Raw genomic sequence first — 25,249 nt, forward strand, 5'->3', positions numbered from 1 at the left:
TCCAACATATATAGACATTTATTTATAGGATTGTTTCCCAGGATGTGGGATATACTAACACTTGTATTCATACCAACAATTCAAATGACCATTATGCCATTCGATGTGGGATATACTAACACTTGTATTCATACCAACAATTCAAATGACCATTATGCCCTTCAACTCACTCTGTAGAGGCAAAATTAGGAAGATTAATCTCCCTTTTTGTTCTCGTGTCAATATCTAAAATCACATTATCACCATGTTTAAACTCTTTAAAACAAGCCACTCTCCCCAATTCTTCAACTTCCTCGATCACAAGATCAAGTCTAGCAACTAACTCGACCAACAAAGCCACAAAAGCAGCAATTGGTAGCGCTTCAGAAAAGTCCAAGCTTGTGATCGCAAACTTACTTAATGTTGGCCTCAAAACCCTCCTCTCACCCTCAGAAACCCCCTTGGGTTTCCTATCTATAGAGGTAGGTGCGTCTGTGTTTATGCTTGATAAATGGTTTTCAAAGTTTTGTCTCTCTGTTAACGCAAGTGTGGATAGCATTTCGGGCTTGTGGTGAGGGGTATTTGTACCGACAAAGAGTCTTGGTTGGGACTTTAAAGCTGTGTCTAGGTCTTGCAGTGCTTGGCGAAGCGACTCGGTAAGTAGTTCTGGCGAGCAGTGTTGCCGATTTCTTAAGCTACAAGCAAGCTCCATTAGGGATTTTGTTACTTCTGATGCAAGGCAAATGCATGGATCCTTGAATAGGAGTCTAACTGATCTTGGAGTCTGAAAAATTAAACCAAAATACATTATCAAATTATCATCATCGTCAAAGCAACCGATGAATAAAGTAATAATATTTAAATATATGAAATTCTTGATATTTTAAAGTATTAAATTCTTGATTTTTCTTCAAAAGAGTCGTAAAGACAAATGAGAGACCCCGTTACCCCCAACATATATACAAAAGTGAATGTGATTGTGTCTAAACTCCAACGATAACAATCATAGATGACTTTATAAATATTGTTAGTTCCTTATAATAAATGGTTAATCCATTTGTCAGTCGCCACAAATTGCACTATGAAGAAAAGTAATAGCAATTAGCACCTACAATAACATGATTCCCTTTTGATACTGATCATTGGTGTCGCATCATTGGCGTCGCAATATTTAAATAACAAAAATCACTCTTACCCTTACCATTCATGGAGTATTTTGGTAAACCTAGGAAACATGATGTTTGGTATCGTGTCAAGGCCCAGACCATGAAGGGGCATGGGTGGATCTTATATAGGATTAGGAGTTGTTGTAGCCCCCATGATTTTTTTTTACTGAAGTATTCTCTATATTTTAATTTTATACATATTAGGTCCAAAAATATAAAATTTGACTATGTCCAGTTGATTTTTATTCCCTATCTTTACTTTGCGTTCTTTTATAATGTATATATTAAAGTCAAGTTTTATAAAAAAAATAAAGAAATAATAACACATGGTAGGCGAGATGGTTTAAATATTTGAAATGGGATACTATTGATTTGTGTATTCTTCTATTTTTGTTTAAAATTCATTTGAAATCATTTATATATAAATCTAATTTTCATACAATAATGATAATTTGTAATAGAATACTTAGACTTTTGTTCACGATTCGTAGTTCGTCTGTTAGCAACAATCTTCGTAAAATTAACTTAGATTTAATTATTATATAAATTTTAGTAATTTAAAAGGTGTCTTTTTTTTTTCTTTTGTGCCGGGACCCAAATACATAGGACCGGCCTCATTGTAATGGAATCAAAACGCTTAACTCTAACCTTATGTGTTATCCAAACTCATGGATATTAATTATACTGGTATATTTTAGCAGAATTAATTTATTTAGCAAGCTGTAAATAAAAAGATTTATACATTATTGATAAATGAATAAATTATTCATTATTTAACGCTATACAAAATAAGAAATTATTCATTCGGCTTTTACACATAGCATTTTAATGGAAAGTAAAAAACGTACTCACTCGTATTTCGGTTTGTAAACTTCCACGAAGAGCAACAACTCCGTACCCAAAATGACGAAGAACGCCTCCTATTTTCACGTACTGCTGCCACGGAAATTTATGGCACTGCCACGTGTATCTCGGCTCCCAACTTGCATGGAGCGCCTGTCGTATGTCAATATCAACTTTTGCATTAATTTTAAAATTACCTAAAGAATGTTTTTTTTTTTTTTTTTTTTTTTTTTTTTTTTAACTTACGAGCGTGTCATCTGTCGATTTGGATTCCAAAACCGCCTTATAATTCTCATAAATCTCATCCTCCGATATCATCTCATCTCTTTCTACATTCCGTTCTTCTTCACTGAAGTATTTAGTGACGCAAGCTACATTTTGTTTATAGATAGGACATGTACAAATAAGTAATTTTTTAAACAAATGAAAGCAAATACTTTGAAATTTATTGCGTGTATATATATGTATACCTTCGATCGATTTTGCTAGTCCTTCAATTTTGGAAACTGTGTGATTATGGAGATCTTCTCCGGACCAATTCGGGAATATGAAAAGGCTCATCAGAATGCAAATCCCAGAACCGACCCCGATCATATACGTCCGGCCTTCGGCTAGTTTCAGAAAAGACTCATCCACACGATAAGTCGATACGGTGATCAAGTTAAACGTCAACAAGAATACTATAACACCGTAATCATAATTCTGTTTTATTTTGGGGAAAAATCTCAAAAATGTAGTCAATGTGCCTGTGAAACATGAAACGAAATAGTTTCACAACTCCATATTGTGGCATTAAATGAAACTACAAATACGAAACGACGATTAATGTCTATTTGTCTTACCAATAAAGAAAATCGAAGCTCCAATGAAAACAGCACCAAAAACCTTTCCATTTCCTCGTGCTATAAACTCGAATAAGAAAGCTAACGATGCTGCTAACATCGTCCCAAACCCTCGATTTAATCCTTTGCATAAAGTCGCTCCTATTAAATTAAATATAGTACAATTTAAGTATATAATATATGATTACATATATGTATAATAATATAAGTACATGTTTTTGTACGTATATATATAAAATACCAGCGGTGAATTCGAGAACAACGATGACAGTTATGACTGCCCAAATCGCGCTTTGGTCGACCCCTTTGAACAATGGCTCCATTAGGTATAATAAAGACACTAAGGTTAAAGAAAACCCGACTTTAAGAGCGTGAATTGCCCTTCTCGGATCATCTCGACCCACTTTCCATATGTTGCAACATAAGGAACCCAGAAATCGTTTCATCTTCTGGATCAAAGTAGGTTTCTCGTTTAAAGAGTCCATAGTCATTCCTACTTCGCATTCAAGATTTCTCGCGATAAAAAACTTATATCTACTCGGGAGATATATTTTAAGCTGCATATGATACCCTGAAACTTTTGTTGTATTTATAGGTGTTTTGTGTGGAAAGATTTGCGTGAGTTTACATGTTCTTCCCTTGAAAGTGAGAAAGAATTTAGGAGGTGTTGGAATTGCTTTTCAAAACACCTTATGGACATGGACTTATTGGCTTTTTATTAAGACAAAATTGAAAAAATTGTCCTCTATGCATTTTTTTTAGGGTTTTAATCCAAACCACGAGTATTTTGGATTGATGACCTTTTTGAGCTATTTGATTGTAATTTTAGTCACTTGGAAAACTGAAAAGACTAAAATATCATTTCTGATATATTTTTTCTATTATTTCTATTTAATTTAAAGGAAAAAGAAAATAAATAACTAATTTTGGTCCACTTCTCTCTCTCTCTTTCTCCTTGATTCCCTCACCCAAACACCCCCTTTTGCTACTATTGCTTCCCCTCAATGGGTGTGCCACTGGAACAGAAAGAAGAACCACGAGGGAGTTGCTGGAGCAACCTCCCTTACCATATCAGATGACGGGATCACCTCCTCCTCCACTCTGTTTATAATAGCCACCATAAGACAAACTGCCACCACCTTTGCAGCTCCCTTCCTCCCTCAATTTCTTTCCTGTTGATTAATCACCCCAAACACCCTACGATCACTTCGAGCACTACCCCACATTCACAGCCGACAACAAAAAAGGAATGTAGCATAGAAGAGTACCGAATCAACCTTATTGCCACCACCATCTTCTGCCCATCACCACCATCGTTGCCCTGTTCCAGGCATCACCTTCGATTGTTCAGTTAACCCACGAAGGTGAAGAACCCCCTCCTTCATCGCTTGTGTTACAGGACAAAAACAACCCCTCTTACCATTAATGGCGGCGAAAGCAATCGCCGTTTTTGCTACTCCTCTTCCCTGCATATGAAGTCGTTGGCGATGAGTTGAACGAGACTGAGAAGATCATCGGCCTTGAAAGTTCTTCCTTAAACCACTGCCTAGTCACCTCACTGAAAATGTTTGCTCTTTGGATATATGGGTGTTGATTGGAGATTAAACCATAGGGGTGGCCGGAGATCGGCTTTCCTCCTAGCGATCTGTAAAGCCTTTAGCGAACCACCCGCCCCCACCTTGGTCGTTGCCACTGTGAGGACTCCAACCATCGCCAGCCACTGATTTCGATCACCACCAACTCCTCCTTCCTCTCGTATGTCATTCCCATCAAGTGTAAGTCGAAAACGAAGCAGCAAAAAGGGTCGGTATTTTAAGAGATGAGTATAAAGGTAGAGAGAGAGAGAGAGAGATAAGTGGGCCCACTTTTATATTTATTAATAATAACAATTTTAAAAAGTAAAAGAAAAATGAACACTAAACTCATTAAAGGTATAATAGTCATTTTAGTTTGGACAAAGACTAAAACTACGAGCAAACTAGCTCAAAAGGACCACCAATCCAAAAAACTCGTGGTTTGGACCAACACCCTTAAAAAAAATGCATACCACATGATCATTTTTGCAATTTTGTCTTTTATTAATAACTTTTCGGTTAGCTTCGAAAAACACTTTTTAAGAATAACGTTTTCATTAGCTTCAAAAATCACTTTTTAAAAAGAATATAATGTTATGTTTTGTGTACTAGCTGAAAAACTAGTTGTTAGCTGAAAAGCTAGTGGTTAAAAAAAAAGCTAATTGATAGTAGAAAAATTAGCTGATTAAAAATAACGTTTGGTAAAACTAGCTGAAAAATATGAAATGTCATAAAATGATATTTAAAAGAATGTGTTTTTATAATTATTTAAAAGGTATATTTAGAAAATTTTTAAAAAACTCCTAAAAGCTAGACTAAGTAGTTTTTTTAAAAAGTTAGCTTATAAGCTACTTTTTTTCTTGCCAAACATGAAAATTTAATATATATATATATATATATATATATATATATATATATATATATATATATATATATATATATAAGTTAGTTTTTCAGCTAGCCGTGGCGCACCAAAAATAACCTAAAATGTTTTTGAAACTGCTTTTGGCTTTTTAACCAAAATAACTTTAAAAAAAAAATACTTTTTAAGCCATATATTTTTTAACTTATTGATTTATTGACTTCTTTTTCATAAAAGTTAATCCAAACACTTTTATCTAAAAACATTTTTGGAGTTTAAAAAGCACTCCCAAACACCCCTTTATAAAAAAAAACTATTTGCGTGCGTTTACATGTTCTTCCCTAAAGTGATAGAATCTGATTTCAATTGAATCTGATTTCTTGTTAGGTGATGCGAACAAAATTTGATCAAAATATGTATCAAAGGTTTTCGATGAAATGGGTTTTGATGAAGCTTCAATTCAAGCTCATAAGTTATAGATTAGAGTATATTTTGGTTCTTTGTTGATTCGAAAAAATATGAACTTGTTTTGAAATAGTTTGTATGGCTAAATTAAATGTTTTCAGGTTTGAATGTTGAATCACTTACTGTGTTTCAATGATGAGCATGTTTTGAAGAAATTTTGATCAAGAATTGGTTCATTTCCCTTCAAATAGATATCGATGGATCAAATCTGCTTATACGGTCTTAGATTGTTCCGATTTCATTATGATAGAGCCTTAAATCATACTGGAATAAAGATGGCAAGAATCTGAATTGAGTTTTGATGTTTTATAAGATATGCTAAAAAAGATTAATAAAATTGGTGTTTTCGTTCGTACTTGTTACTGAATGAAGATGATGGTTTCGTTTGTATTTTGATATGGTGGCGGCGACGACTGCATCTCTCCTTCTCCTACGATGGCGTCGATCTACAAATGTCAGAGTTCAGTGGCATCGTCATCTTTATTTATTAGTCTGATTCAGACTCCAATGGTGCTGGAAACTCGAGACCCAGATGGAGTTCAACAAAATCATCAAACCTGTCTTGCCGACGAGGGAACAAATCTATGGTTTTGTATACTAAAAGGCTATTGTGGAACTTATGGTGTTAATCAACGGTAAAGAGAGAATGGTGGCGAAAATGACATGGTAGTCGGCTAGTAGCGGTGACGAGACTAACATGGATGGTGGCCTAATGTATTTTTTAATGAGAAAGACAGGTGACTAGTGATGGTAACCTACAAACATCAAAGTGAGAGAAATGGAGAGTGGTGTGTTAAAGGAAGAAGAGGGTTTTATTTTGATTTTTGTTTAATTATTGCAATAAAAAAATTAAAATAAAAAAATAAATGGCAAAATCATCATTACAAAAAATTTCAAAACAAGTTAGACCAAACTTACAACAAAATGAAAATTTTGTACCTTTAACATTTTTGAACTAAAATGATAATTTTTTATATAACATATGGACTATTTTTACATGTTAGCCTGGAATATATATATATATATATATATATATATATATATATATATATATATATATATATATATATATATATATATAGAGAGAGAGAGAGAGGGAGAAGTTGAATCGAATGACGACTCAAAATTACGCGAGGACTGCGGTAGAAATTTGATTTTATTTATAGCTAATATCTTGTAAGATGATTTGGCGTTTTTGTAATTATGTGATAGATTTTGACATTTTCGACAAATGTTAATTGTTTGAAGGTTAAACGGGTAAAAGGAAAGAGGTAAAAGAAAAAATATCTAATTGAATATATTATTGATCCAAAATCATATAATTAAAAAATGATTTAATCAAAATAATTTGATTCAAAATTTTATTATCTAAAAATAATATAATTCAAAAACAAAATATAAATGGAAAATATTATGATCATTAATATTCTTTTTATTTAAAATTTTATAATTGTTAAACATTAAAAACTGAAACTAATATATAATTTAAAAAATCAGAAAAAAAAAACACAAATTGAAAACTAAAAAAATAAAAAATAAAAAATAAAAAACACAAGTATCTTCAACTATATAGTAAAGATATTAAAGAATGAAACAAATGAAAAAAAGATAAAAAAAAGATTTAAAAACTAAAAAAATAAAGAAAAACAAAAAATAAAAAATAAAAATTGTATAAACCGATCATATACCTATTTAAAACAACTGAATTTTTTTAATGAAAAATAAAAATAAATAAAAATAAACGAAAATAAATAATAAAACCTACTTAAATGACATTATATGGACGTTCATTGCACGTGATTAAATCGTCGAGACCGTACTAGTTATCACGGACGTTGTTCCATGTAAACGCACCACGTCCAAGTATTTGAGTTTGACGTTTGTGTCATTGATGAAATTGGTAGTAGAGAATTTCCCCCATAGTCTTCACTATTTTTTGAGTCTTTACCGGAACTAAACTCTCTCTCTCTCTCTATATATATATATATATATATATATATGTATACATATACATATAGTAGATGTAGGTTATCCTAGCAAAATTTAAAATATTCAAATAATGTTACATATATTATCAATGACCACAAAAATGTCAACCTAAATAAATCATATAGATATCAACATATAAATTTTCAATCTATTTTTAATTTTAATATAAGAAGTTCGTTATCTAATGATGTTAAAAACAAAACAAAGCTTACCGAGTTATATTTAGATAAAAAAAATATTTAATGATACGTCCACCGTACCAAACAATATTTTTTTTGTCTATCATGTAATTTGTTTTTGACTTTTCATCCTTATTTTAATGTTTCAAATTATTGTTTACTTTATTAATATTTTTTTCAGCATAATCAATGCACATTTCTATTAAGTATCATTATTATTTTGGGATAATGACTTAGAAGGGTAATTAGATTTCCAGTTTGTCCGTATTAGGTAACTAAGGTTTTTTTGTGCGTATTAGACCAATATGGTTGTTATTACCGTTTAGAAATAATACTTTTTACCGGTTTCTTCCTGTTTAACCGGTAAAAATGACTATTTCTAAATGGTAATAACTACCATATTTGTCTAATACGCACAAAAAAATATTAGTAACCTAATACGAACAAACTGAAAACCTAATTACTCTCCTAAGTCATTAACCCTAATTTTAAACACATTGAGAATATATAACCATCAACAGTAAACTAGTTCCTTTAGAACTCGCGTCGTCCCATATCGACCAGAAGAAGAACCTGCTACTCCTCTATATGGCGAAGCCCTTCATCTATAGTCGTCCCTTCGGGGACATCCAACAAAAATTGGAACAATACAGAGAAGATTAGCATGGCCCCTGCACAAGGATGACACGCCCAAATCGAGAAATGGTCCAAAAAAATTGTAAACCCTTCGTCGTCTTCTCTGAAACCCTAATTCCCTTTTCAAATGCTAATAGAGTTCAATTGCAATTCTTACGTTTCAGTAGATGAACTACTGAAGTCATGATCAGACAACATGTGGATTCCATGGTCAGATTGATCTTCTTGTTGATGTCTTCAACCATTTGTGGCAAGTAAGGGTGAACTTTCTTTCTATACAGTCTCCTTTAAGTTTTTTACTTTTCATTTCATTAAGTTTCATGCTTTATAAACTTCCGTTTATGTGTTGTTTATAGTTTGTATGTGTTTGTTTATGTGCTGATTTTTTGTTCATTTTGCAACTTCAGTTTCTTAGTTCATGTTGTGGTTTTGTTGTCTATAAAATAATTGATAATAGGTATCCTTTGCAAGTTCCTGTTGGTTTTACATTTTCATTCGTTATCAAATGTAGACATTGATGGGAGGTATCAAAGTGAGATTGTTTTTGTATATATGGATGTGTTCATGTAAACATTTAAATGACAAAAAAGAAGTTATTGATAAAATGTTTCATATTTATGTAATGAAGATCATCAATCATATGAGTTTTTGGATAATGAAATTCTGGAAGGCTTGTGTGATAAGTTTAAATGGAAGGAACTATTTTTAGTCAAACAAGTCAGTCACATTGATTAGTAAGCATGTTTTCTAAATAACCAGGGTTAATGACTTAGGAGGGTATTTAGGTTTCCAGTTTGTCCGTATTAGGTTACTAATGTTTTTTTGTGCATATTAGACCAATATGGTTGTTATTACGATTTAAAAATAATCCTTTTTTCCATATAAACAGGAAGAAACCGGTAAAAATGACTATTTTTAAACGGTAATAGAAACCATATTGGTCTAATACGCACACAAAAAAAAACATTAGTGACCTAATACGGACAAACTGGAAACCTAATTACCCTCCTAAGTCATTATCCCTTATTATTTCCTAGCTAATGTTTGTCATGATCAACATTGTTTCTACTATATTTTCAATTTTAATTTAACAAATTTGTTGTATATCATTTCCAATAATATCACTATGCTTATTTTTTTTCATAATATATATGTTAACTTACAAATACTTTTTATATATACTATAATTTATGTCTTGTATTTATTTTCAGTCCTTTCTAATTATAGTAACTTCATTCGAACACCGTCATCAAGCAAGTGTACATATATTGTCGGTGACAATTAAAATGTCCACCCATATATATCATGTGTGTAGAAGTGATTTAATTAAGTATAACATAAATCAGAGTAATCAAAGTATATGAACACAAGGAGTAAATAAGATCTTGTTTATAGCTCAATTTTACTTCCGAATACACAGAGAATGTTTAGACCAAAAGTCTGGAAAAGTTCTATCTATCCCTGAGTACAACTCCTATTTATAGGAGAATCAGAAAGTATATAGAAAATACTAAGGACTAAACATCAAACTTTGAAACACAAAATGCATTAGTAAATAGATAAAACACTTTCGAAACTACTAATACAGACTTCTACACATTACAACATATTTGACACTAACATTCTCCCCCTTTGTAATAAGTGTCGAAGTCAATTGATCAAAACTTGAGCAGCTTTATGTAGTGTTTTTCGAACTTCAGCATACCAATTCATAATCTTTCGCGTCTTAGCTTCATCTCCTTCTGTGTTCTTCTTACAGTTATTCATATGCACAATTAAGTTCGTATATTGGGTTGTTGTGTATCTTTCGACATCATTTGCTTGGAACAAAAACTTCGATTGTTTTCCATTCTTACCCTTCCCACCAAAAACTATCCCATAAGGTTTTAAGCATATTTCACCGTCATCATATGCTATCAGATCAGCTTTTCTTTTCACCGTTGATTGAGGAACTGCAACTTCTTTTCTCAATGACATAGCTAATTCTATATCCGTCAATGTTAGACAATCGAAATAATTGTCTATGAAAAGATTAAGATGTCCTAACCCCAACCTCAACATTTCTTTGATGGTTCCTTGAAGGTTTAGAGCATCTGACTCCTTGAGAATGTATGCAACTTGAATAAGATCATTCAAGTTCATTAATGGAAAGTCAGCAATGGAGAAATTACATGCAACCTTGTTAGCCCTTACAACATGATATATGAAATTTTGAAGCATATATTCAAAAAGTTCATCCTTCATCACACTTCTTACTTGGACAATCTTCATAAGTGACCAAACTTCCTCCTGCTCTTTCCCCAAAATTGCATGAAATCTCAACTTCATATGTGTAAAATCATCAGGATTCTTGAATCTGTCAAAAAAATTGTATTGAGCAGTAATGAACATGAAAGACCCTAACTTTCGTATTTTTGGAAGACCCAACTTTCATACTTCACAATATTGTTACTTCAAAACATGCTACATGCATATTCATAAATAATATTTACATTGATAATTTCTATTACAAACTACTGGATACAAACCAACTATTTAGATATTTACATATTACATAACTACTCAGGATATTAAATTTTTATACAAACATGAGTACAAAATACAATAGTTTCAAACTAGTCTAAATCATCCAATAGTATATAACTATATTTGTTGCTTATTGCCTGCAATTGTTAAACATTAAGAGGGGTAAGCGGTGACGCTTAGTGAGTTCAATAATAGATACAATTTAACGTTATGCCATATATATATACCTCAATATGGCAAAAGCAAAGAGGAACAAGGAACAACAAAGGCATATGTGAATCATGTGACAAGCTTTCCATATCAATCAATGATTAAATTCAAATATATACAATCAATGAGCCATAAAAATTTCAATACTTGATAAACATCAATAGAGCTTCGGCCCAAATGGCACAGAACACATACACTTTTTGATTAAAATTTTGGTAGATTTCAGGCTTATAGCCCTGTCTAACCATCTGCCAATGCCATAGAATATAAGTCACTCTTTTACGGAGACATGCTCTACATGGCCAGAGGCTACGAACCAGTACCACCGTGAATCTAAGTCATTTCACTGATCATATGGTCAAAGGTAAAACTTTGCTATCATACATATCAGAAATAATAACAACGGAAAAGCACATAGCACATATAACACATAACATACAATTGTTCCTATATATTGAACTCACCGTGAAATAACCGAAGGAATAAACGATAATTTGAGTAGCACTTCGGCTCTAAATATGACTTTCTGCGATAAAACCGGGGATTCTAATTGAAAGTCGGCCTTACACGGCCAGGGTTTCGACTTGAAAATAAAATTTTCTCAAGAACTTCGGAGCGTCGGGGCTTGCTTCGGGTGTCGAGGATGATAATGTGTTTTCGGGGGGTGTTAGGGTGAATTAAGAGAGAGTATAGAGTGTAAAAGAGTAAAATTTGTAAACAAAATTCAGCTGCCATCGATTTCTATTTATAGGGGCTGAAACCCCAGATTACGCTGGGCGTAAATTTTAGTATGTTGGGCGTACCTCGTTGTGGCTCAGTACGATGGGCGTACAACTCAGTACGTCGGGCGTATGCTGATACGTGGCTGTCTTATCCGATACGTGTACCTTGTGCAATGAGAGAAGTACGTGGCCAATCTCGGACCGTGAACACGAGTACGCTGGGCGTACTCATGTACGTTGGGCGTACTCCGAATTTGTAAACTTCAAAAATTCGTAACTTTTACATACGAACTCCATTTTTGGTGTTCTTTATATCCACGGTAGGTGAGATTACGCTCTACAACTTTCGTTTAGATTCCGTCGGCTAATTTTGACTTCATTTTTAAAGCTATATTTTTAACAGGCTGGGACATGAAAAGTCCGTTAAAAATTCATAACTTCTTCATCTGACGTCCGTTTTCTTCTGTCTTTTTACCATTGAAATACAATCAATGAGATCTTCAATTCTCGTTTAGATTGTGTCGGCCAAAACTCACTCGATCTTTATTTCGAGCTTTTAGCTGTCTACTGCTATACCGAAACTTACAAAAATCATAATTTCCTCATACGAAGATAGATTTTGACGTTCTTTTTATGGAAATTCTTGGTTTAACGAATACTACGACTTTCATTTAGATCATATAGGCTAAAAATTAGTTTATCAAAAACTCACTTTTTATATCATTCGGCTTCATGCCGGTTCTGTCACGAAACATCAAATAGTCATAACTTCTTCGTTATAACTCGGATTTCGATGAGGTTTTCGCCTAAATGTTTCTAACGGGATTCTCTACAATTTTCAATAATAAAATTTTACTTATTTCAAATTTTATATTTTCGTTAAATTTCAATATTAGATTGGAATCTAATAAGACTTCCAATATTTTTCCGAGTCATTCTTTACATAGTTTTACTTCAATTCTAATAAAAACTATCTGTTAGAACTCAATACTCAATATCATATAATATTTCATAATATTATTTATTATATAAGCACGATTTCAAAACGTGTATGTTACAGGACATCATTTCATTCATTGGGAAATCCAGTTGATTCATTTCAGAATTTTCTATAGAATAACTCTTTCTATGCTTATTCTCGAAATCATGCATTTCATTATATGCCACCCTTGCTTCTATGTTTTCATAACTATGCAGCTTCCTTGGATCTCCTTTGTTAAGATTTGGAGGATCATTCTGATGAAGTCTTAAAATACTTTGTATTTGTCTTTGCTTCTCCATCTCTGCCTTAACCTCTGCCTTCCTTTCTTCTTTCGATTTTTCAACTATGATCTTTTTCCCCTGTCTTGATTTGTTGTTATTTCTTTAGGTTTTGATGCACTTCCTTCGCCAATTGTTCCAATCACAATACCTTTGGTAATTGGCCTTGTAGTAGTAACTGTTAAAACCACAGGATCAACATTCGACAATATTGGCTTTGTCGAAGGAATATTTGTTGCAAACAGTTTACCCACAACCTTCACTTTATCTTCAGTTTTCCAAGAAGCTCCTTCCCCAAACTTTTTCTCTCCCCCTTGCACCCCTATGATAACAGGCGGGGCATTTGTTGGTAGAAAACTAATTAGCTTTGATAATGGGGCCAATTCCTTTTGAAGAACACTTCCGAATAACTGAAACTTTTGAGACAAAAACTCAGGAGTTATTAAGGTAGAAGATCCTGACTTCGAAACAAGGTCTTTCAACTCAGTCAACATCTTTTTAATTTCCTAAAAACTTTGAACTTCATCCTTAGATATTTTCTCCACCCTTGGACCAAGAACTTCATAGAGCTTTATGAACTTCGTAACAACATCGGCTATTATATCAATTTTCTGATTCAGAGAAGCAAAATCCTGTTGAACAGCAGCTATTTCCTTGCTCATATCATCATGAAGTTCTTGAATTTTGAAATTCACATCCTCCATAACCTTCTTGACATCTTGAATAAAAAAATATGTGACGTTCTTTTGCAACATCCTTCAAATCCCTGAGATCTGAAGAGAAATTAGACAACTGATTCTTGACACTATATTCATTATTTCGATCCACATCAGAAATGGCCTCATGAAGACGGCTTGCTTGTCGTTTAAGCATCAGATCAACTTCCATGATAGAGACTGAATGTTTTCGTCCTCCATCAACTTGAATTTGTAATAAAGAATTAAGCTTCCTATTCAAGATTTTGAATTGTTTGCCTGTAAGGATCATAGTGTCTGGAATTTCCTCTTCTTCTATATCAAACCGAATGTCTCCAAAAGTACCACCAAAAATGTAATATTTATTAAAATCGATTTCTAATAAACAATAAATTGTATCAATTTGTTGTTAGTGTGACCCTTAGGATCATATGTTAATTAGCAATATTACTTTAATATGAATCTTGAGCATACTAGACCTTTTAGATCATACGTCTAAACCTTCCATATCTATATTCTTGTCTTGGTATAATGAATGCCTGCTTCAATGTATAGATCATCATGGTGAAAATTTGAACTGGACTAGGAAATGGTAATGGAAATCAGCACTATGAGCCCCTGTAATCGGATGTGCATCTAAAGTAGTGTTGGTAGCTGAACATGTCACGATGGCGATGATCATGGCTTTGTTAGTTGAAGAGGGGGAAGAATGAAAAAACTCATTCGAGAAAATCGAAGAGAGCCTACTGCACCAGTTGTGCAACCTAAGCTTAATGAGGAGAATATGAGGAAGGAAATTACAGTAGGACATTGGGTATTGTGGAAACCCAAGTGGTTAGGAGGAATAACCAGAAAGTGAAAATTAAAAGAGATGGAAGCAAGTACAAGGACTTCATGGCATCCAAGCCACCGAGTGTTTCTGGAAGCCCAACATCAGTGGAAGTCATGGATTGGATCTCCAAAATGGAGATGGTGTTCGAGATTTGCGATTGTAGCAATAGGCAAAAGATTGTTCTTGAGGATAGACAACTGAAGAATGGAGTGTTAAGCTGGTGGAAGTTATTGGCTGACTTTATGTCGAAGGGAGAAGCAAGGAATATATCTTAGGAAAACTTTCTAGAAGAGCCAAAGAAACAATATTGATTTGAACAAGATCTTTTGGAGATCAAAAATAAATTCCAGAACCTAAAGAAGGGAAGGTTGAGTGTCAACGAGTATGTTGCAACCATTACTAAGAAGAAGTTGGTCCCCTACATGGTTCCTACGGAGCTTTCCAATGTAAATAAGTTTGCTAGTGGACTACCAGTGGATTATGGGCCAATAGTGAAACTAGCAACTACCCTGAAAACAACCATCTGGGTGGCTAGGAATATGGAATATGGAAACCCAGATAAAGGAGAACGTTCTGGAAAGAGCGGAGGTAGAAAAAAAAACCTGAGGGATCTTCAAAATCTAAGAAGAAAGTAAATTCTTGAAGTCTAACCCCAACGATTAGTAGCTTGGGGGTAACAATGAAGCCAAGTGGTGTCATAAGTGCAAGAAAAAGCACTTTGGTAGGTGCGATGGAGAAGTGACTTGCTTCAAGTGCGGAAGGGCTAGTCATTATTCTAAAAATTGTATGTTTAATGATAGGGTATGTTACGAATGTGGATACAAGGGGCACATTTCAAGGAAATGCCTAAAGAAAAATGAAGCATCAAGGTTAAATGTGCCACCAACTCCAAAGACAATAGCATTCCAGATGATCCTTGATGAAGCAGATGACGATGCAAGAGATAAAGAATAAGAAGCTACATACCTAAAGTTTAAGATATAAAGTAGTGACATAGATAGTATTATGTGATGTAGCCCTGATGGAAGAGGCATAATGGATGATGAACTTGAATAACCATGTAACCATTTATAAGAAGTAATATAATCCCCAATCATGTTACACTATACAATATGATAAATCGATGTATAAATTACTTGTATGATAACTTGGAGAACTGCAACACAATACTTGGGACAAGTATGTATATGTGTGAAAGGTAGTAGATGCCTATACTACCAGAAGCACAGAATTCACACTTGGATCATGGAAAGTCACAAGGTTACAAAGTCTCTAAGTAGTTAAGTTATTTTGTTCATTTCCATCATCACCTTTTTTTCGGTAATGACTGCGAAGATAAATATTAATTTCAAACTTAATGGTCATGTCAAATCAAGTCTGACTAATCTACAAGTAAGTTCGACATAGTGTCTGTGTAACATCTGTTTTTTAGGTATTTCCATTTTCGTCCTTGGTTTAATTAAAGTTTTCATCTTTGACCCTTTATGAAAAAAGCCTTGCATTTCAGTCTGTATGCTAGGCATACATAAGGTATGCGCAACGTACATGAACGAGCCATGGATCGTGGGATGCATGCTAATACGCTGGCCATACATATGATATACGTCGGGGGGGGGGGGGGGGTACTAGCTCAACTTCTAAATCCTATATTTAGGGGTTTATCCCCTATTCAATCCCCCTTATGCTTCCTTTGCACATTTCTTATTGACCTCCACTCCTTACAAACCCTAATATTGAGCCTAAGCCTTATGTGTGAAGATTTTGAAGCTTGTTAGAGATTTTGGTGCTCTCTTGTTGAAGAAGAAGAGTATTGAAGACGATGGTGTTGCTTGCAAGCTTGTAGATCCTGAAACTCCTTTATCCTGTGCATCTTTTGAATATATAAAGTCTATACCTTGTTGATGTCCTTTCTAGATCTCGTTAGATGAGTTTTTATGAGCTTTTTGTCCCAAAGCTTAGACCTTTGTGACTATTGAAGAGCTTTTTGTCCCAAATTCCGAGATATCCACTTTTATCAAGTGGATGCATAGTTACTTTCATCTTACACATAAATATGAAGTATTTAAACAATTAAATATTATATGTGCTTATGTGCAAAAATGTTATGTGTTAAACGAAATTATATAAGATGATTTTTATATGATTTACTATATATATATATATATATATATATATATATATATATATATATATATATATTCATACATATAATATATTGGGTAGTAACATGTAATGAGGGATGAATATAATAATAGGGAAGATGGGTGATGAGAGATGAAAATGAAAATAGTAATGAAAGGCCTTAACTTACTAGTACTATTATACTAAGCGATGTAGTCATCTAACAGAGTATAGATGTAGGGCACTAGAGTATTTGATGACAGTCCCGTGGAATGCAGGCAGGGTCATAACCTGTAGGATACGGACCTTATGTCCATTTGATGTACTCCACTTCATATTAACATATATTGCGGAAAAATCCTTGTAAAAATAATGTCAGCGATGATGATTAAAATGATCCTTAGGACAAATCATTATGAATGAATATTGAAAGAAACCTACTGACATGTATTGTGGAGAAATCTCTAAAACAACACTGTCAGAAACAATGTCTAAGATGACACTTAGGATAGATCCTTAGGGACAAATAAAGAAGAAAACGGGGATAGGAAATATGGTTAATTGTTTGATAATTAAACATGTTAACTAGGTTATTATGAGTTGAAAACCCTATGTGCTCACCAGGTTTCCCAACCTGACCCGCTCAACTTCTTTATATCATAGGTAGCAGTACAAACATACATGAATGATGATAGATTCAAGGAGATGTAGATTGATAGTTTGAAATACGGTAAGGCTCGTTTATGTTTATGTTTTGTATCAGTTATGGCATCCCAAACTTTTATAAATCCATGAAAAACATTTCTTCGGAAATACTTTTTCAGGACCAAATTCCTCATTTATAAATAAACTATGTTTTAAATAAACATAAATAAAAAGTTTTAAAATGACCGTAAGAATGGGGATGTCACAATACATATAGAATAAACTATTAATGAGCCTATGAGATAAATAACAATTGTATATATTTTTGTCAGTTTAAGATGATGATTGTGATTTAAGATATTGGGATAGTGACCTAAAACGGTAATATATGTTTTGATTTGTACATATTTTGGTCACTAAGTTCTTTTCATCCATATTTACCCCTTCAACTTGTTTGAATTGTACACATTCAGTCTTTATGAATAGCTATTTACCCCTTCAACTTGTTTGAATTGTACACATTTAGTCTTTATGAATGGCTACTCCAGGTAATATGGGAAAAATTACTTAATAAGGTAATATATTTCTCACTTTATACACATTTAGTCTTTACATTTTTTTTGCTTCAAAATAAGCATTTGTTGTTTTTGTACATTGTAGCATTTATGATTGTTTCTTTATGTTTTGCTCACAACATCCTATGTAGGACGATCATTAATGAGGTATTTGGAGTTGTTGATGCTTATGCAACTGCAAGCTCGACTGTTTTGTTGCTTAGGTCTTGTATTCTGAATATTGTAACTTCTTCATACGATCTTAGATTTTAATGTTAGTTATATCCATGCGTTCTTTTTTTAGTCTACTACAACTTTTATTCAAATTACACCTATTAAAAAGTAATATATTTTTACTTATGATGTTTATATACATGTGTTCTTTTATGAATGTATGCATGATCGTTTCTTTTATAAAAGCGTAAGTAAAAATATATTACTTTTTATCGCAAACAACTGGAGTAATCTAAAGTAATATTATTTTTACTTACAATCTTTAAATCCACGTGTTATTCATGATTTGTTTGACTTCTAATAAAAAACGTTTATATAAACATTTATAAAAAACACGTGTTATTCATGATTTGTAAGTAAAAATATATTACTATTTAACGGGAGTAATCTAAACGAAAATTTTATTAGACTCAAATACGAGCGCATGAATATAAAGATCGTTAAATCTTGAGATTATATGACGAAGTTACAACGTTCAGACACAGAACCTATGTCAAACAATAAGCTCTAAGTCAAACAAGAAGACCTAAGCAACAAAGCAGGTGAGGTTGCGGTGGCCATAAGCATTAACAACCCTGCACACCTCATTAATGATTGTCAAATGTAGGTTGTCGTGTGCAAAACAAAAAAATTCGATCATAAATCTTGAATGTATACAAAAACAACGACTTATTTTGGGTGTTTATTTTAATGGTTAACCTAAAATTTAAGTTAAAGTTGGTGGTTAATTTAATTGTTATAAAAATAGCTATCCCTATCAGTTTCTTTCTCATTTGGTAACTCCCTATTATAATATTTTTTGCCCTATGAAAGGTGTTGATTGAATTGAAGCATAACATTTATCAAAAAAATCGAGCCAAATCAATTTTATCTTAGTATGATTTGGTTTAACAAAGTTTGTCTGGTTAATAGTTATGCAACAATTGAACCTCCATCATTTAAGAACATGAAATGTGATTTTAAGTTTTTTACTTATTTTAATACGAGTTTTAGAAAACCACAGTTTCAGTTAATCAGTTCAATCAAAAAGGTGATTGAGCTAGGATATCACTTCAAATTGGAATGTTACAAATTACATTAGTAGAATACAATCTTATGAATGTGACTTGTCTACAGAAAATATATATATACTCTTTATAACAATATCTTGAGACCCAATAAAGAGTTTATGTCGATCCATGTTGGATATAGAAATTAAAAAGATATTAAATAATGAAAAGGAACAAATTAAAAAGATATTTAATAATCAAAAGGAACAAATTAAAAAGATATTCAATAATCGAAAGTAACGTATCAAGTTTTCTCACTTGTGACCCATCTAAATTATTTGGTACAGCAAACACCAAATGGCAAATGCCCTTTGATCATGACACGCAGCATCCCAAGTGGAAACTGTTGTGTTAGTTAACGAGTGATAGATTGAAATTTATATTCAAGATTTACAGATTATTGTTACATGTTTGATGTTTTAGTATCTCTTTGACATTATTAAAACTTATTTTATTTATTATGATAGGATCGAAGAAAGTTTGTACGACTATTTTGGATGATGATAAGAAGGGCACACACATAATACAAGAGATGGAGAGTGGATATTTTTTTCCATCTTTTTTAGTGCAACAAAGTAGTACATCACAGCTGGCTTCTACCGAAAAGGGAAAAATCACTTAAAACATACATTACATGACATGACAATGTATTATTTTTATCATGTGAAATGTGAAATGCACTGAAAACAGGCTTATTTATAAACAATATAACGTTGCTGTTTTAACCACAACAGCTTGAAGCAACCAACACCACATGAACAAAAAACCACCAATCATTCATTCTGTTTTGTATAATAATATCATTATCACATCCTTAACAATTTACTCTTGACATTATATATTAATAAAACCAACTGGGTAAAAGAGTAAAGAGTTAAAAGAGTTAAGAGGTGGCCCCAAAAACACGAATCCTCTGTTCAATAGGAACCCTGCAAATAGGACACGTGGCCTTGGCCTTCCCTTTTGTCCCATATTCATCATTGCAAGTCGCACAAAGAACCTGATGAGCACAAGGCAAAAACACAACAGAAACCTCATCTTTCAAACAGATTATGCAATCGCGATCGATCCCGGTTTCTTTTTCATCAGAATCATCAAGATTATCGAGTTCATGGAGCATTCTTGCAATGGTTGGGTGGGACCCATTTGGGGTGTGTGGGGTAATAGATAGATTAGTGGTGGAGTGTTGTTTGTTGTCTGAATTGGTTGAAGACATGGTTTTGAGACGTGAGAGTTCCTGTTCAAGTCTTTGGAGGTCATCTTTGTGGCGTTGAAAGTCAAGCTCTATCTTTGACCGAAGAGATTCATGTTTTCTTTTGTTGTTGGCTTCTGTTGCTTCTTTCAGTCGCCTTTCTTCCTCCACTTGTGTTAGGGCACGTTCTTTTGCTTTTTGCTCCTGCTTCCATTTTGCCTGTTTTATTTATTAACATCTTCAATTTATTTTCCACAGATTTCAAAACCCTTGTAACACAAATAAAAACCCTATCATGTTGGATCAATACAAAAGATTTCCTTCTAACTAATACTATCAACCTTCTTTACCTCAATCACGTTGGAGCTAAGAAAATCCAAAGCTTTGCATAAGATAAATAGAAATTTCATCATCCTTATTACTATGATGAAATTCAAGAATGTATATGAAAAAAATCAATAGGAAAAGCATACCTCAGCTGCCTTTTTTGCTACTTCAACTTGGATCATCTCTTCTTGCAACTCACCAATCTTCCTCTTCTCCACTGCAATATCATCCTGCAACTTGGCTCTCTGTTTTTCCCAAGCCAATAACCTTTTAAGATACTTCTTCTCCCTCCTTGCAACTTCTAAACATGTGTTAACAGATTCAGAAGCACTAAGCTTTGAAGCCTCCATCTCTGCTCTAATTTCAGCATTCTCAGTTTCAAGGCGTCTAACAGCTGCATTTGCTCTGTCCACTTGTCCACTTGCTTTCCTCAAAGCAGTCTCCATTTCTGAAAGTCTCTTCATGGTTGGATCTTCAGCACCTGGTTTCCCCTGTTTCATACGTTGTGTTTCCTCCCTTTCCATTCTCAACATCTTTAATTCAGTAAGATCATGACTCAGCTTTCTTGCTGCTTGCATTGCTTTCTGATGTGCCCATTCCTTCCTTTCCTTCACTTGTCTCTCAAGATCTTTAATCTGATGCATTAAACTCAAGATCATCTCATCCTTTTGATCCTCGGGAACATATTCCATGTCCCCTTCAAGATTCAGATCACGAAACTTACTCAACATCATGTTAACCACTTCTTGATTCTTTGTACTCTGTGTCTCCTCGGTTTTTTCAACTTCACCACTTGAGGTTTCAGCTACAGTTGATGAATGCCCATTGGATAAAGAAGTTGAACCAACCTGTGTGTCTTTAGCAGTTGCTCTGTATCCTGCAGCAAACATTGCTACGTTTCTTTTCAAAAGCATCTTCATAGAAGGTGTAAGATTGAATCTCTTTGGACACTCGATCTCCCTTTGCAAACTCATTTCTGAAGCAGCATATGATAGAAACCGGTTTACAGGGAAATCAGATGTCCCCCCATTTCCAAAACCCCACCCACCATGAAACCTGCATAAAGCAGGAGTCACACCAACTGAATCATCATTCGCCTTCTCCACATTGTTCACAACAGGATTGCTGGATTCAGTATTGACATAACCATCCCCATTAGAATTTGAAGCGATAGGGATTTCCATCACACTTGCACGACCTACGTGAAGATCACTCATGAGTAAACACCACATCGCATCTCCTTTACTCAAGTGTGGTTTAATTTGCTGCAACAAACACACCATGCCTGCTAGCGAATATTCTTCCAGCTGTCTCAAATCAGCAAAAACCTGTTCGCTTTCATCTGGATCTCCCTCATTCACAGTCGTCCCACTGTTTAAAAAGGCCAAGGAATTATGCAAAATGTTAGTCAATACATCCATTCCACCATAGCAATGGCCATTCCTCAGTATAGCCTTTAAAGCAACTTCCTCTTCATACCCTAATGCAACTAGCTTAACGATCGCCTCATTATACAAAAACTCCAAATTCTTCAACAAAATCTCTTCCAACTGTTCCTCCGTACAGTAACCCCAACCACTATCGTCAAAATTAGGGTTTGAATTGGGATTTTGAGCTGATTCATTAAAACCCAATTGGAAATTCATTGGGTTTAAACTAGATTTGTTAGCCACAGCTTTATCCATTGCATCAGAATCCGGTTTCAGAGGTCGAGGCCTTCGATTTGTACGGATGTGCTTTTCTCTAACAGTGCAACCCATTTTAAATCCTACCTAAAGAAAAAAAGACATCAGCGTCGATATGACGATATTATTTTCTATCAACAAGAAGATACAATCAATATGCAGTGATGCATGTAGATATAGAGATTACAGCTTCTGATAACTTACAGATCAAAATTTGGCCTTCTGAATTTCTGATTGTTTGCGATTTTGAGAGGAAGAGAGGTATTCAATTGCTGATCGACCACAGACGAGTACGAAATACGAAGTTGTATCCGGAATCCGACGCATATGCTCTCATAATCTGTGGGTGACCGAGTGAAAAAATCTGAAAATGTAGAGATCATGGGCCGGGTTGTATATGGACTTGCAAGATCCATGGATCAAATTATCTTTGTTTGATAAACACTTCTAATTTTAAGATAAGCTTATTGGACAGATTTCGGGTTTTGAATTCCAGACAATTCTTTTTACATAACAAGCATTACGGACAATGGATATCAAAAACTTATTCTTAAGCAACAATGGCAATGCAATGTCATTCTAATTGGGCCTATCTCTCAAACTTATGCACGCAAAAGAAATCTCTTTCATAGATGTGGAAGCTAAGTTTTTAGTTTCTTAGTAATAAAAACTCATATAAAACTTATATAGGAGTTACTTTAGTTATCCATATTGGCAATATAAGAACATGATTGTGGGTATTTTATGTAGTATGATAAAGCACTATATAAGATTGTTGGTAATGGGCAACATCCATCAAGACGTTTTTGCACATTATAATGCACAAAAACCGTCTTCTTTACCGCTTTTAAGCGTTATACGTCTGTGTGTTGCTTCCTGTTACCGCCACAATCGTCATTTAATGACGTTTCCTTCTTTTTATTTTAAAAAGCAGGTGTTTGCATTATCCATAGCTACCAACCTAACAGTTATGAAAACAATTTTTTGAAATGGAGAAGCAATCGACTAAGTTGTTAGTTGTGACTAAATTGATAGAGTAGGATCCTAGTGATTCAAGGATGCAAAAACCAATTGAAACGAACAACAATATTATGGTGATTTTTTTTGTTTGTTTTCATGGGTTTTAATGTTTGGGTCTAATGTTATAACACCCAAAATTGTCACAACACATGTCAACTTAACAATAATTAGAAGTGAAGGTGGTGTGCATATATTATAACGTGTTAAAATAGATAGAGAGAAGAAGAAAGAAAAAAAATTTATTGGTTGAATTCTTCATTACAGCTCGATGTTGTTACCACGGAATTTGACTTAACAAAATTTAAGGATGGTGTTTTTAATGTTATCATGTAGTTGTGAGAATGTCACATCAGTCTTAACGGCGTTATGGTGACTCATACCACATGATCTAAGCCATTATCCTAATTAGTTTGATAATATAATAAATTTATAAGGTCTTTATATCATTTTAGCAAACTAATAATAAAAAAAAATTATATATTATCGTTCAAAATATATTTGCTAATGTCTTACCTATCATAAAGTGATATCTAAAAAAAAAAAAAAAAAAAAAAAAAAAAAAAAACAATTGAAATTTTTTTTTTCTTTTTTTTTTGCAATTTAACCACTGAAAGTGGTAAACAATTGAAAATAACAATTATAACCGGTTAGTGCTGGATTTAACGGTTCAATTGCAAAAATAAATAAATAAATCAAATCAAATCAAATAGATCATGGATAACTTTTTGTTAATAAAATTAAAGTTTAAGGATTTTTCGGGAGATTTTCTTTTTTATATGTACCAGTGTTGTAAAAATCGGTCTAGGTTACCGATTAATCGCTAAGCGGTCTTCAACCGAATAAGATTAAGGCTAATCAATCAGCTTAATCGGTTGTTGTTAAAGGGGGTCAAAGTCGAAGCTAAATGGTTCTAATCGGTCCAAATCAGTCCTAGGCGGCCTAATCAGCCAAATTTTCAAATTTTCAAATTTTTAAATATTAAACCAAGATTTTCAAATTTTCAAAAGTTCATAGTATTTCAATGTTCAACTAATATATATATATATATATATATATATATATATATATATATATATATATATATATATATATATATATATATATAATTTAATTTTAAAGTTATTCTCTAAGATTTTCAAATTTTCTATGTTTTCAAATATACAAATACCCGAATTTACTTCTTTTCTTAAGATATATTAAAATTAAAATAACTTTTTTTATTAATTGGATGATAAATTATTGTGTTTGTTAAACTTATTATTAAACTTTTATGTTTATTTATTTATATTTTTACGATTAAAGTTAGATTTACAAATTTCTGAATAATTTTCTAAATAATTAATGATCCCCGATTAATCCTCGCCTAGCCGATTAATCCTAGACTTCAGTCCACCGACTAGCTAACCTCTAACGTTTTTTGCAACCTTAATATATACTAATTTATTTGAAGAAAACTTTTATTTATTTATTAAAAAACTCAAAATAAAAATAATATTTTTTATTAAAAAACACAATCACAATAATTTATATATCATTTTTGGAGTTTTTAATTTGTGATTATCTTTAATAAATATCATTACTACAATCCTAAAGATATAATCTATATCTTATATAACTTAAAATGAATTTGTTGATTTGTCGC

At 33.0% G+C, this 25,249-nt stretch overlaps 2 protein-coding genes and 1 non-coding gene across 4 annotated transcripts; 1 reads left to right on the forward strand and 2 right to left on the reverse strand.

Moving 5' to 3' along the window:
- LOC145034570 (aluminum-activated malate transporter 14-like) lies at positions 1-3,483 on the reverse strand. The gene is made up of 6 exons (XM_078983015.1): positions 3,072-3,483; positions 2,831-2,971; positions 2,459-2,734; positions 2,235-2,359; positions 1,998-2,141; positions 1-763 (listed from the first exon to the last, which is right to left on the reverse strand). Exons 1-6 carry the CDS (start codon positions 3,391-3,393, stop codon positions 167-169), a joined length of 1,605 nt encoding a protein of 534 aa, XP_078839141.1. The 5' UTR covers positions 3,394-3,483; the 3' UTR covers positions 1-166.
- A 5,029-nt stretch (positions 3,484-8,512) lies between these two features.
- LOC145038092 (U6 spliceosomal RNA) lies at positions 8,513-8,616 on the forward strand. Its single transcript, XR_013679161.1, has one exon. It is a non-coding gene; the product is annotated as a U6 spliceosomal RNA (small nuclear RNA).
- Positions 8,617-20,138: 11,522 nt separating this feature from the next.
- Positions 20,139-22,947, reverse strand: LOC145034571 (RING/U-box superfamily protein). 2 transcript variants are annotated; one of them, XM_078983016.1, is made up of 3 exons: positions 22,792-22,947; positions 21,049-22,674; positions 20,139-20,794 (listed from the first exon to the last, which is right to left on the reverse strand). In XM_078983016.1, the coding sequence occupies exons 2-3, from the start codon at positions 22,660-22,662 to the stop codon at positions 20,267-20,269; spliced, it is 2,142 nt and encodes a 713-aa protein (XP_078839142.1). In that variant the 5' UTR covers positions 22,663-22,674; positions 22,792-22,947; the 3' UTR covers positions 20,139-20,266. The 2 variants fall into 2 exon arrangements, with proteins under 2 accessions (XP_078839142.1, XP_078839143.1); XM_078983017.1 differs by having other exon boundaries at positions 21,049-22,670; positions 22,792-22,944.
- Between the last annotated feature and the right edge of the window lie 2,302 nt (positions 22,948-25,249).

This window comes from Lactuca saligna, chromosome 3 (genome assembly GCF_052625555.1).
Source record: "Lactuca saligna cultivar CGN05327 chromosome 3, ASM5262555v1, whole genome shotgun sequence".
NCBI lineage: Eukaryota > Viridiplantae > Streptophyta > Magnoliopsida > Asterales > Asteraceae > Lactuca > Lactuca saligna.